This window comes from Chelonia mydas, chromosome 8 (genome assembly GCF_015237465.2).
Source record: "Chelonia mydas isolate rCheMyd1 chromosome 8, rCheMyd1.pri.v2, whole genome shotgun sequence".
NCBI classification, from domain to species: domain Eukaryota; kingdom Metazoa; phylum Chordata; order Testudines; family Cheloniidae; genus Chelonia; species Chelonia mydas.
This window is the reverse complement of record NC_057854.1, coordinates 73,615,383-73,629,832: the sequence shown is the minus strand read 5'-3', so window position 1 is coordinate 73,629,832 and position 14,450 is coordinate 73,615,383. Positions and strand designations below refer to the sequence as shown.

General features: G+C 39.7%; 1 protein-coding gene across 8 annotated transcripts in view; it reads left to right on the top strand.

Annotated features, from left to right (window-relative positions):
- RPAP2 (RNA polymerase II associated protein 2) overlaps positions 1 to 14,450 on the top strand; it is a 68,716-nt gene that overhangs the window by 8,562 nt on the left and 45,704 nt on the right. For all 8 annotated transcript variants that reach the window (XM_043521370.1, XM_037906454.2, XM_037906456.2 and 5 more), the window contains 4 exons: positions 3,776 to 3,864; positions 7,739 to 7,774; positions 8,743 to 9,688; positions 13,972 to 14,066. In XM_043521370.1, coding sequence (XP_043377305.1) covers positions 3,776 to 3,864; positions 7,739 to 7,774; positions 8,743 to 9,688; positions 13,972 to 14,066 — 1,166 coding nt within the window. The remainder of the gene's footprint in view (positions 1 to 3,775; positions 3,865 to 7,738; positions 7,775 to 8,742; positions 9,689 to 13,971; positions 14,067 to 14,450) is intronic.

The window sequence follows — 14,450 nt, the reverse complement described above, 5'->3', positions numbered from 1 at the left end:
TTCTAGGCAACTGCTCCCTTATATTAGGTACAGAGTTAATAAGCTGTTTGCAATAGTGAATCAAAGGCATCCCTTGGTGTTTCCCAGCAGGATCTATGCAGAATAGCACTGCCAGCCTATCATATGATCTGAGATTTTTCCTCTCTCTTCTCTCCATAAATAATGGCCATACTGGATCAGAGCAGTGATCCGTCTAGCCCTGTATCATGTCTTCTGACAGTGGGCCATACCAGATGTTTCAGAGGGAATGAATAGAACAGGGCAATTTCAAATGATCCATCCCCTGTCATCCACTCCCAGCTTCTGGCAGTTGGAGGTTTAAAGACACCTGGAGTATGGGGTTGTGCCCCTGATCATCGTGGCTAATAGCCATTGACAGTCCTATTCTCCATGAACTTATCTAATGCTTTTTTGAAACTAGTGATAATTTTGGCCTTCACAGTATCCCATGGCAATGAGTTCCTCAGATTGTCTGCATTGCGTGAGGAAATACTTCCTTTTGTTTGTTTTAAACCTGCTGCCCATTAATTGCATTGGGTGACTCCTGGTTCTTGTGTTATGTGAAGGGGTAAATAACACTTCCTTATTCACTTTCGCCACACCATTCATGATTTTATAGACCTCTGTCATATCCCCCCTTAGTTGTTTCTTTTTCTCAGATGGACAGTCCCAGTCTTTTTAAGCTCTCCTTGCATGGAAGCTGTTGCATATCCCTAATCATTTTTGTTGCTCTTCTCTGTACCTTTTCCAATTCTAATATCTTTTTTGAGATGGGGTGACCAGAACTGCACACAGTATTCAAGGTGTGGGCGTACGCTGGATATATATATAGTAGCATTATGATATTTTCTGTTTTATTTCTATCATATATATTATGATTTGTTTTATTGTCTGTTCCTTTCCGAATTGTTCCTAACATTCTGTTAGCTTTTTTGACTGCTGCTTCACATTGAGTTGATGTTTTCAGACAATTATCCACAATGATTCCAAGATCTTTCTTGAGTAGTAACGTCTTTTTTAAACCCTGTAATTTTGTATGTATAGTTGGGATTATGCTTTCCAATGTGCATTATTTTGCATTTATCAACATAGAGTTCATTAGCCATTTTGACGTCCAGTCATCCAGTTTAGTGAGATTCCCTTTGTAACTCTTTGCAGTCTGCTTTGGACTTAACTATCTGGAGTAATTTTATATCATCTGCAAATTTTGCCACCTCACCGTTCACCCATTTTTCCAGATCATTTATTAATCTGGTGAGCTGCATCATTACAGGTGTGGTCAGATGTTTGGCTGCGTGTGTATGTTCTTTCTGCGTGCTGTACTGACTCTGGCCAGATAGCCCATACAGCAGGCTCCACTTAAACTGCCCAATAAAACCACAGACTCAGTTCGTAGCGAAGGCGCTTGGTCAGATTTATTGTTAACGAAGCATGTTCCTAATGTTCTGGATCAATGTTTACAGGTACACTAACACATGTATGCCCGTTGCAATGGACTAGCTCACTTAATGGCGGGATTTTCCATTATCCCCGAGGCCAGCCAAAGACACTCCCTCCCTCTGAGATACATTTTTATACACAGATACAAACAAGTTACGTATTACCCCTGACGGATTTGGGTGCCACCCTCTGATGGATTTAGGTGCCACCCATTACCTTATACATGTTGGTTCGATCAAAACATCTCTATCCATCATGCTGTCATCCTGACCTTATCTTTAGGATGGGTCAGTGCGTTCCTGTTATCTTTGGGGAATGTGTTTGGTATTGAGGTGTTCTGGTACTACAGTTGTCAGATATACGGTTTTCGACTGGAACGCCTGGTTGAAAAGGGACCCTGGCAGCTTTGATCAGCACCGCTGACCAGGCTGTTAAAAGTCCGGTCGGCGGCACAGCGGGGCTAAGGCAGGTTCCCTGCCTGCCGTGGCTCTGCGCAGCTCCCGGAAGCAGCAGCGTGTCCCCTCCTGGCCCCTACACGTAGGGGCAGCCAGTGAGCTCCACGTGCTGTCCACACCCCAAGCGCTAGCTCTGCAGCTCCCATTGGCCAGAAACCGCGGCCAATGGGAGCTGCAGGGGCAGCACCTGCAGACGGGGCAGTGAGCAGACCCACCTGGCCACGCCTCCATGTAGAAGCCGGAGAGGGGAGATGCCGCTGCTTCCGGGAGCTGCTTGAGGCAAGCACCATCTGGAGCCTGCATCCCTGACCACCTCCCGTGCCACAACAGCCTGCCCCAGTCCTGATCCCCCTCCGAACCTCAGTCCCAGCCCGGAGCACCTTCCTGCACCCCAAACCCCTTAGCTCCACCCCAGAGCCCGCACCCCCAGCTGGAGCTCTCACCCTCCCACCCACACCCTGACCCAGCCCTGACCCCCTTCCCGCCCTCCAAACCCCTCAGTCTCAGCCTTGAGCTCCCTCCTACGCCCTAAACCCCTCATCCCCAGCCCAGAGTCTGTACCCTCAGCCAGAGACCGCAACCCCCCCCCCATCCACATCCCTGCCCCAGCCAGGAGCCCCTTCCCGCACCCTGAACTCCTCATTTCTGGCCCCACCCTGGAGCCCGCACCCCCAGCCAGAGCCCTCACCCCTTCCCGCAACCCAACCCCCTGAGCCAGCCTGGTGAAAATGAATGAATGAGTGAGGGTGGGGAGAGTGAGGGACAGGGAGGGAGGGAGGGATGGAGTGAGCAGGGGTGGGACCTTGGAGAAGGGGCTGGACCTCAGAGGAAGGGTGTGGCGGGGCGGGGGTGATAGATTTTGTGTGAGTAGAAACTTGGCAACCCTATTTGGTACCATTTTTCTGGAATTTGTTTGCTTATATATTTGTATGCTTAGCACTACTTGGGAATGTGTGCTTTTGCAATATCAGCCATGTTCTTGCCAGATTCTGTGAGCAGGGACTGCCTCTTGCTCACAATTTAACTTTGCTTTATATTAGCAAGTTTTAACCATTACTTTAGCTCAGGCCTCATACCAGGCCTTTGATACAAGGGCTTATGTTTCAGGCCCTCTGCCTACTACAGCAGAAGGCACTAACCACCTTATAGAACAAGGTCCGTTCATTGCTTAAGCTGTTCTTCCATCTACCTTTTAAAATCTTCAGTATTTTATTTAATTCCTCAATCTTATACCTTTATGGGGATGGGGAAGTGTTGTGGAAAATAAAGTGGCAGGAATTGCAGGTATAATCTTATATTCTGCATTCTTTGAACTTCATGTTTTGAGATACAGAGCAGATGATGAGATCCACAAATCCAGCATTTGTTCTTCCCAGAGTTGTGAATTGTCAGTTCTCTTTTAGATAGCATGCCTTTCATTTCTATAAAGAGTGCTGGATTTAGCCTAACATCGATAGCCAACTGCTCATTCGAAGTTGAACACTGGCCAGATTACAAATAAAAAGCCACTTTTGCATGTGAATTGTAGTGCGTGTCTGTAAACTGTGCAGTAAGCTCTTTGAGGCAAGGATCATGCTTTCCTCTGTGTTTTGTAGAGGTCTGACTTCTCTGTTTGTGTATTACCAATGACAATGCTGGTGCTTAATACATAATAAAAGTACAAGGAGAAGACCTATAAAGTTGCAAGGGCTTCTGTGGGGGAGCATGTTTTTGTTTTGAGGTTTTTTGTATGATGGATAATTTTGCAAGGCATTTGTTTTAGTTTAGTAGAAGCCCTTACTGGTGATAGGCTCTTTAAAAATCTGAATATCTACGTTCTTAATAATGAAGGTTATACATTTAAACCAAAATAAATACACTTTAATATCATATTTTTCCAGTGTTTTTGCAGCAATTTTTGTTACAGAGCATCTAAATATTTTGAAGCTCAGATTCCCAAAAGTCCAGTGTGGATGCGAGAAGAAGAAAGGTAATTTGATCAAGTGTTCTTTTTGTTTATTCTCTGTGAGTTCAGGTACAATACAACTAGGTGTACAACTAGATTATACTGAAACTGAAGAAAATCTAAAACTATAAAAGGCTAATGAGGTGTGTGTTATAAAAATAGTATATATAATCAAGATGGTAATTTTACTGTATTGACATGATTGGCAATATAGATACCAGTTAACAAAATTGTTCAGGGTCTGATCTGGAGAGGTCCTGAGAAACTACTATTCCTATTAACTTCAAAAAGTCCTTCTTAAATTTGGAATAGGCATTTTTATAAAATATACTGAGGATAGGATTAATTTATTTTATCCTATTACAAGAGTTGTTCTAATCTTAACATAGCACTGATACTGGATTTGAAGTCAGGCCTTAAAAATATGCATCAGAAAACAGAATATAGGACTACAACAAAAAGCAGTACTACATCTTGGGCAAAATCCTAGTTTCCATTCTTTTAAGCAATAGCTATGGAGGAAAAGGCAACATGCATTTTGGAAGGGTGTAATTTTGTCATTTCTCTTGGTAAATTGACTACCTGGGTAAGTAGGGAAATAAGTACTTGAAATTAACCAACCAAACCACTGGATGTCACCATTTCACTGTACAAACACCTGCCTGGAGAAAGGTCATACAAGTTTATCTAACTTGCTCAAAAATATTCTCTAAGATACTGGTTTCCAGAATCTCCTGTATTTAGCTCTAGTTCTAAATGGGGAAAAAAGCTAAAACTAAATTTTGAGACTGACAAGGTTTGCTAAGAATCTCCTAGACTATAAGCTCTTCAGACTGGGGCTGTCTGTCATTACTAGCACTCTGTTGATGTTATATAAAAATAATAATTAGATGTAAACCTGTAAAGACTATCTCTGAAATCCTTTCAAGAGCAAAGAATAAAGTTATCTCATTGAAAACCTGCAAATGGAGAATTTTGCATGATACTGCAATATAAATAGTATTTTTGACATGTTATATTCTCATCTTGAGATTTCAGACTTAAAACACTGAGATGAATGGGACAGTTCACATCCATCAGAGCTATTGTTTCTGTGGACTGAAGAAGACAGCACTGCATAGGTTTTCTTTTGGTTCATGTTTAGAAGGTTTCCTTGCAGCCGTAGGAGCTAGAAACAATTTTAAAAATAAATATCCAAAGCAGTGGTTCTCAACCAGGGGTTTGTGTACCCTGGGGGTACGCAAAAGTCTTCCAGGGGGTACATTAACTCATGTAGATATTTACCTAGTTTTACAACAGGCTACATAAAAAGCATGAGTGAAGTCAGTACAAATTAAAATTTCATACAGACAATGACTTGTTTATACTGCTCTATATACTATACACTGAAATGTAAGTGCAGTATTTATATTCCAGTTGATTTATTTTATAGTTATATGGGGAAAATGAGAAAGTAAACAATTTTTCAGTAATAGAATGCTGAGACACTTTTGTATTTTTAGTTCTGATTTTGTAAGCAAGTAGTTTTTAAGTGAGGTGAAACTTGGGAGTACACAAGACAAATCAGATTCACTCCTGAAAGGGGTACAGTAGTCTGGAAAGATTGAGAGCCATTCTTGTAAAACACTGTTGGTGCTGCAAACAAATAAAAAGGCAAGCTAATTTTAAGTCCCAATAGACATTTTTGGTGGGGAGAAGATCCATTGAACACTTCTTAAATGGGCAAGAATTGTCAGGGTGTCTTTCTAAAAGCAGTATTACATTTTCCTTTTGGTTTATAACAAAAATGTGTTTCTGAATATGCTGGATATATTGACTGTTAAACTTCATTTTAAATCAGCAGTTGGTTAGGATTAGGGCTGTCAATCGCAGTTAAGTCACGCGATTAACTCCAAATAATTAATCATGATTTTAAAAATTAATAGCAAATAATCACACTGTTAAACAATAGAATACCAACTGAAATTTATGAAATATTTTTGATTTTCTACAGTTTCACGTATATCTATTTCAGTTACAACACAGAATACAAAGTGTATGGTCTTTTCTTTATATAATTTTTTATTACAAATATTTGCACTGTAAAAATGATAAACAGAAGAAATAGTATTTTTCAGTTCATCTCATACAAGTATTTTAGTGTAGTTTCTTTATCATGAAAGTGCAACTTACAAATGTAGATTTTGTTACATAACTGCACTCAAAAACAAAACAATGTAAAACTTTAGAGCCTACGAGTCCACTCAGTCCTACTTCTTGTACAGCCAGTCGCTAAGAGAAATAAGTTTGTATACATTTACGGGACATAATGCTGCCCTCTTCTTAATTACAATGTCACCTGAAAGTGAGAACAGGCATTCAGATGACACTGTTGTAGCTGGTGTCGCAAGATATTTATGTGCCAGATGCGGTAAAGATTCATATGCCTCCTCACGCTTCAGCTATAATTCCAGAGGACATGCTTCCATGCTGATGATGCTTGTTAAAAAAAAAAATTCATTAATTAACTTTGTGACTGAACTCCCTGGGGGAGAATTGTATGTCTCCTGCTCTGTTTTACCCACATTCTGCTATATATTTCATGTTATAGCAGTCTCGGATGATGACCCAGCACATGTTGTTCGTTTTAAGAATACTTTCACTGCAAATTTGACAAAATGCAAAGAAGACACCAATGTGAAATTTCTAAAGATAGCTACGGCACTTGACCCAAGATTTAAGAATCTGAAGTGCCTTCTAAAATCTGAGAGGGACGAGGTATGGAGCATGCTTTCAGAAGTCTTAAAAGAGCAACACTCTGATGCGGAAACTGCAGAACCCAATCCACCAAAAAACAAAATCAACCTTGTGCTGGTGGCATGTGACTCATGATGATGAAAATGAACATGTGTTGGTCTACACTGCTTTGGATGGTTATCAACCTGTTGTCAGCATGGACGCATATCCCCTGAAATGGTAGTTGAAGCATGAAGGGACATATGAATCTTTAGTGTGTCCAGCATGTAAATATCTTGCAACACTAGCTCCAATAGTGCCATGCAAACTCCTGTTCTCTCTTTCAGGTGACATTGCAATTAAGAAGCAGGCAGCATTATCTTCTGCAAATGTAAACAAACTTGTTTGTCTGAGTGATTGGCCGAACCAGAAGTAGGACTGAGTGGACTTGTAGGCTGTAAAGTTTTACATTGTTTTATTTTTGAATGCAGGGTTTTTTTGTCCATAATTCTACATTTGTAAGTTCAACTTTCATGATAAAGAGATTGCACTACAGTACTTATATTAGATGAATTGAAAAATACTATTTCTTTTACAGTGCAAATATCTGGAATCAAAAATAAAGTGAGCACTGTACACTTTGTATTCTGTGTGGTAATTGAAATCAATATATTTGAAAATGTAGAAAACATCCAAAAATATTTAAATAAATGGTATTTTATCATTGTTTAACAGTGCAATTAATTGCGATTAATTTTTTTAATCACTTGACAGCCCTACTTAGAATATAAGATGGTTTAAAAATGAGGCTTGGGGGGGGGGGTATCATAAAAACTTCCCTGAATCATGATTGTGGAAATCCTATTCAAAATTGCTCATGGTAGGTTCCTGCAAACACTTACATGAGTAGTTGCTCGTGTGTGTATGTAGCCCTCTGAGTTCTATGGGACTATTCAGAAGAATAAATGTTTGCAGGGTTCAGCCCTAAGGCTGTATATAAAAGCTCCAGTTGTTCATTTTTCAGTATCAGTTGTTGGAAAACTGTTCCAAAAATTTGTTAGTCTCTAAGGTGCCACAAGTACTCCTTTTCTTGTTCCAAAAAGATGTTTCAAAAATATCTGTTACTGTGTCACCTTTGAAATTCCTGTTTATTAAATCCTTCATCTTTTTATCTTTTTGGCAGACCACCAGACATAGAACTGCTGAAGGAGGGGCAAAGGTACAGCTGAATCAATGATTCTTACATTTAATGTATTCACAGTTGAAAAGGGAAGCCTTTGATTTCCTGTTTTGCTGCAATATATAATGTACCATTATTGCAGACCACATAAAGGATATTTGCCTTGTTTAGCTTTTTCCTTTGTGATGCTAAAAAGAGTATTTGATCTGTATGATTTAGTGTACAGCTGCTCGTAGCCTGTAACTCTTAATTGAAGCTGTTGAAACCTGACACAAACGCAGTGTTTGTACTCTGCATATTTTGTACCATCGATTCTTTATAAACTAAATGGTACCAATTATATGTGTTGAAAGCTTCTGTGAGTCTTAATATAAAACATTTATGTCTGCAAAATATAAGTCCTACCACTCTTTGTTTACTTCCCCCTCTTTGTCAGTTCTGTAAATTGTGATTTTTTTTTCATGTTTTCCTCTACAGCATTTGGCCATTAGGGGGCAAACACGCATACTCCTGCAAAAATAAGTAATCTGTTATCCCTTTGTTTTTAATCAGTATACTGTATTTTATTCATATAATGGAAAAATGTGGCTTAAGATGCCGGTGTTCACTCTAGATTTTTCAGGTGGTAAAATCTGGCAGCGTAAGTCTGACCTTATGCTCTTTTTTCTTCTAAATTTTGTCCAAGCAAATATATATTTTTTTCTTTTTCTCTCTACCCCTCATTTGCAATATAAGATGTCTGCTGTATGGTGTCTGCAGTCGTCATCCTGATTACTAAACACTAAAACTCTTTAAATTTGAAAAAATTTTCTTAGAAAACAAATCTTATTTAGATCCCTTAGTAAGGGTCTAATTCTTAATGTTAAATAAAATAATACACCTTTGCTAGAACAAAATTATTTGTTCATTCTTAAAATATATGCTATTCAAAATCATCTAGTTTGCAAATGCTACTATAACTGAAGTCTGTCCTGTATTTTAATGATAGTCTATTTCTTCTGTTACAGTGGCCAGTCTGGGGAAGAAGTAAAACTGCATCATGAAGTCATTAAAGTCTCAGATATTGAAAATCCTAAAACATCAGCAAGCCAGTGTGACTCTGATTCCCATGGCACATACAATGACAACATCAGTGATACTGAACAAGAATTTGTTTCCTCTATTCTACCAGGAAATCGATCAAATGCAGCCAGTCTGGTGCAACCATTGCACAAAAAAAGTATACTCAAAAAGAAGCCTGGTCAGAATAAAAACTCCACGCATAGAGATAGAGACCATAGAGTGATAAATATCACTGAACAATTAAGTGAGTGCAAATTAGATAACCAGGAAAAAAAGAGTTCTTGTTCTGTTACTGGCATTTCTTCAGACACTATTATGTCAGAAAACTTAAAAAATCCAGAAAACTGTGAAAGTAGGTGTAATGGTTCACAAGTAGTTTTGCTAGGTGTGAGCAAAAAGGGGGCAGAACAACTGAAAAAAATACTTGCTAAATCAAAGCAGCATATCAAACCTGAATTGAATGCACCAGTTGATTCCCTTACTGCTACACGTAATGTGTTAGATGTGCTTAAGCAGACTTTTATTGAATGGAGGACTGAAGAAACTTACAAGTTTCTCTGTGGTTCCAACTATGCTACTGTACACTTACCAGAACACACATCAGCTGTTAACTGTGAGAAAGAAGAACTTGATGAGGATGACTTAAAAACAGCAGGTGACCTTAATGACGCTGCTGCTGCTGCTACAAAGGAATCTAAAAATAGTTTGAACCAGTCTTTGCCTTTTGGGGGCACAGGTGCAATGGTTAAACCTTTGCCTAGCTATGAAAAGCTAAAAGAAGAAACAGAACTATTAGGACTAAGAGTAAAGGAATTCTATAAAGGAAAATGTCTCTTGGCTGAAGAAGCAACAACACAGGTGGAAGGAGCGGAGCATCCTAGCAATGTTAAAGTAAGTATCCTGAAAAACTGGACTGTTTAGTTCTGTATGTTTATACAGTGCTTAATTCAATGGGGCATGTCGTGAGATGTCACCGGCGTGGTGCTCTGCTCTGTTCAATGATGATAACAGTTGGCTGCATGTGTGTGTTCCCTCTGTGTGCTGCCCCAGCTCTGCAGATAGCTGACACAGCAGACCCCAAGAGAACCCCCAATGACCACAGAGTCCGATAAGGTTTATTGTCAAACGAAGCACAGTAATAGTTTCCCGCAGACCCTACAGGACGTACTACGAATATGTGCCCCCTGACAATGGGTCAGCTCAGTCAGTGTCTGGATACTCCACTGCCCTCTAGGCCTGACAAAGACAGCCCCTCAGGGGTGCATTCTTATACACTGGTACAAACAAGTTACACATCACTCCTGACATATTGAGGTACAACACCCCTACGTGTTAGGGTGCTGCTTCTCACCTTGTACATGTTGGTTCGAACAAAACAACTATCCATCATATTATCCTTTTTACCCTATCTTTAGGCTGAGTCAGCATGTTCTATGTGGAATGTTTTAGTACTGGACAGGGTGGATTTGATTTAAATCATGATTTAAATCAATTTGATTTAAATCATTAGTCAGGAAGACTCGATTTTAATCATGGTTTTCTACATAAAAGTGCATTCTTATTGGTTGTTATAACCTTAGTACATATTCTTCACAGCTCAGAGATAGGTGTAAGTTTCATTTTTAGAAGGTACACACTATACATTTTTTAAGTGATTTATTTTGAAAACTTTTCAGATTAGTTTTGCAGCTATATCAAAAAATGAATAATAGTGTGGTTATTTCATTTACCAAAAGTAATTGAAGCAGATATTTATGAAGTCATTGGGAGGTGAACTATCTCCAATTCAACAGGTTAATCATTAATATTTGGAGGATTTTCTTGCCATGCTGTATTACAGGGATGGCCAACCTGAGCCTGAGAAGGAGCCAGAATTTAGCAGTGTACATTGCCAAAGAGCCACAGTAATATGTCAGCAGCCCCCCATCCGCTACTCCCCTCCAGCCCCAAGTGCCTCCTGTGCATCGGCAGCCCTGCCAATCAGCACCTTCCTCTCCCTCCCCACGCCTCCCGCCCACCACAATCAGCTGTTTTGCAGTGCACAGGAGGCTCTGGTGGGGAGGAGCGAGGGCACGGCAGGTTTGGGGGAACAGGAAGGAGTGGAGTGGTGGCAGGACCTGGGACAGAGCAGCGGGTTGAGCAGTGAGCACCCCACAGCACATTGGAAAGTTAGCATCTGTAGCTCCAGCCTCGCAGTCATCGCCAATGCAAGGAGCCGCATATTAACCTCTGAAGAGCCACATGTGGCTCCGGAGCCACAGGTTGGCCACCCCGGTGTATTAGGAGGAGAACGTCACCAGACAGACATTTAAATTGTTTTATTTAACTAAAACAACAATGTTAAGTATTCTGGATTTTTTTCTTCAACAGCAAACGTACAATATTTTAACAAAACAAGCATATGTCCCTCTATTCTCACATTTATCTCAGATTTCTTCTTGTCCAGATCTGTTCCACCCCCAACAATCTTCTATTCATTGAACTTTTGAAACTTTGCACTTTTAGAGAGAGGTAAGGGATTGACTCTGTGTACACAAATTTGCGGAGGGACAATAGAGTTGAGGTCTGTTATTTCTCACCTCTATATATTTTTTATTCATTTAAAAACATTTTTGCTGTTAACAAGCATGTTACCGCTGGAGACACAAATCCATAGTTTGAGAACTGCAAAACTAAGCATCTCTGATGGTATCTTCTAAACTGAGCACTGAGTCCCGTTGGGTAGATAGAAAGATTAACCTAAATAATCTATACAGAAGCCTGTGGAACCCCATAAGATTGGGTCCCTAATCCATGAACTATTGGAACTCATTTACAAAACTTTTCTTAAACAGTACACGAATATATTGTCTCATACTATAGAATTAGAATTTATAATCACTATTCCGTGATAAGATCTCTTTGAGCTATAATGTATCTTTATCTTTAGATAGGTTTTTTCCCTCAAAAAGCATTTTATCAAAAAAATCTTTTTTTTTTTTTTTTTTTTTTTAAATCATTGATTTTTATCCACCCTGGTACCGGAATGTCCTGGCACATGTTTATCTTACTACTGCTTAGTACCTTTTAGGTATGTGTATACGTGCAACATCAGCCCTCTCCTTTCCAGACTCTGAGCAGGACCTGCCTCTTGCTCACAGCTTAACTTTGCTTTATGTCAACAAAATCTTGACCATTACTTTAGTTCAGGCCTTAGGCCTCGTACCGGGCCTCTGATACCAGGGTTTATGTTTCAGGACCTCATCTTACTACAGGGCACTGACCTATGTGGCCTCTAGGTACTACCACAATATAAATGTTGATGATAATCTAATAGTAAAATTTCAGCATTGTCACCTTCTGTATGTCACTCTGAAGCTAGAATGTCTGAGACCATGTGATTAGAGAGACAAGATGGGTGAGGTAATATCTTTTATTGGACCAACTTCTGTTGGTGTGAGAGACAAGCTTTTAGCCACACAGAGCTCTTCTTCAGGTCTGGGAAAGGTACTCCAAGGGTCACAGTTAATTCCAAGGTGAAACAGATCATTTGGCAGAAGTAGTTAGCACATATCTTGAAGGATCATTCAAGGTAGAGTGGCCCATTAAAACCTCTTCAGTCATAGGACAAAAAGCAGGGGTTTGTGTGTTACAGATTGATGTAATAAGCTGTAAATCCAGTGTCTCTGCTGAATCCATGGTTTTTAGTGTCTAGCAGAGTTATGAATTTAACCTCCTAGGCTCGTTAGTGTGAAGCAGTGGAAACAGCTACAAGCATGGCTGAGAGCTCTTTTTCTCTACAGTATCACCAGTTTCAGTCATCACTGGGATTTGCAGTCTGTTGCCATATGTACTGGTAAATAGAGGCACATGACTTCACAATTTACACCTTTGCGGCAGAATGGCTTTCAGCTAGTAATAATAATTAAGGATGATCAGGTCCTGAGCAATTACCTAGGTTTTGGCTAGCTAATGTAATGAATTCTCATGTTCAGTTTCAACAGCTTGTTAAGTTATAGAATGTCATGGACTACTCAGCTCTTTTAGTGTGCTTTAACTTGGTATAAAGCACAGAAAGGAAGCATTGCTAAGCTGAACTAATGTAAGAATGTTAAAGGTTAAATTAATGCTATCTGGCCATTGTGCAGATGCATAGAGGAAAGACTGGATGGAAGGAGTCTTTTCTTCCACCCAGCCTCTAGGGCTTCTGCACGAGGGCCAAACACAACCAACATCCCTGCTCAGAGAGTACTGGAGTGACTGCTTCCCTCTACATCTCCCTTGGAATCACAGAGACTTCCTAGTCTTTCAGATTTCAAAAATTGCAAGGAATCATAGAGCTTTGGGAACTTTTTCACTTTCTAGGCATTAAGTCATCATGTCACAGAGCTTTGCATCTCTTCCTGTCTGTCTGCAGGTAGGAGGATTTATAGACATGAAGAGATGCAAAACTGTATGAGATTTCAGCTCTTCCAAGACCAGTAGGCTATCTCTAAGCATCCAGTTCCTTCTGTCTCCATCGTACGGAGACAGTACTCTGGCTGATTAGACTAGGTTACACATTTTGTGTTGGTGTATGTAGTTCTGGGTTTCTTTAAGTTTTAGGAAGTTGTCACTATGAGAAGGAGTAATTTTGCAAACGCTTCTTTTTATTAAATAAAGTAACTGTAGTGTGCCTAAAATGAAAGAAGAGGTTATCTGGGCTCAGGCAGTATCACATAAGACTCCCCCTGAAAAGCTGTGATTAGTTTTTATAAGACATCCTCCATAATGGCTTCTGAAGAAAGGGAAAAAATAGATTAGTAATGTAGGTAGGCCTGGCTTGACATGGGAATCCCAACAAGTAAGCAAATTGTAATTAAGGCCCGATTTAAATAACAGTTCAGTCCTTCAGGAGCTCATACAGTTCCTAACCAGTCCTGTTCAACTACAATTTCCACTATCCTGAAGCCAGATCACTATTTCTAAAATCTAGCCTTTAGATTTTGAATATTCTTTCCTTTCATATATGTAAATACTTATTGCACTTGTGCCATTTTTTTCTGTTCAGAAACAGTAACATTTAACCATGGGGAAGACAATCCATACTTGGCCACAATATTGCTTTCATGTATTGACTTTAAAAAATTCAAAAAATTGACTTTACAATTCAAATGTCTACCATGTTTTCATTATGTTTTTGTATTGTATTATAGGATGACCAGCAGGGTGATCCCATCCTCCCGCTCGTAGATTCTCATGCCCAAATGCAGATTCGAAAGCAGATTGTACTTGAAAAATTGAGGAAAGTGTAAGTATCCCTTCTTTCTCTTTGAGTGCTTATGACTAAATTAAGTCTCCAACCCAAATTAGCTCAGAATGTGACTGCTCTCTCATTAATCAGTGCCACATATATTGAGCACATTACACAAGTGCTCTGCAATCTCCATTTGCTGCCTATTAAATTCCATCCAGAAATTAAAATATAACATAAAACCATAAATTCTTTAATGAGCTGGGATTTAGTTGCTTGAGGTATTGTCTCTTTGTGTGTGATACAGCTGTAGTTGTTATTAGTGGACGTGCTCAATCTGACAGCCTCCTGGATCATAAGGGAAGGTCCTGCTGGCAGGACATCTTACAAGAGGAACTTGCCCCTTTCTTAGGTGTGTCAGAGCCCATGTTTGGTAAGCTT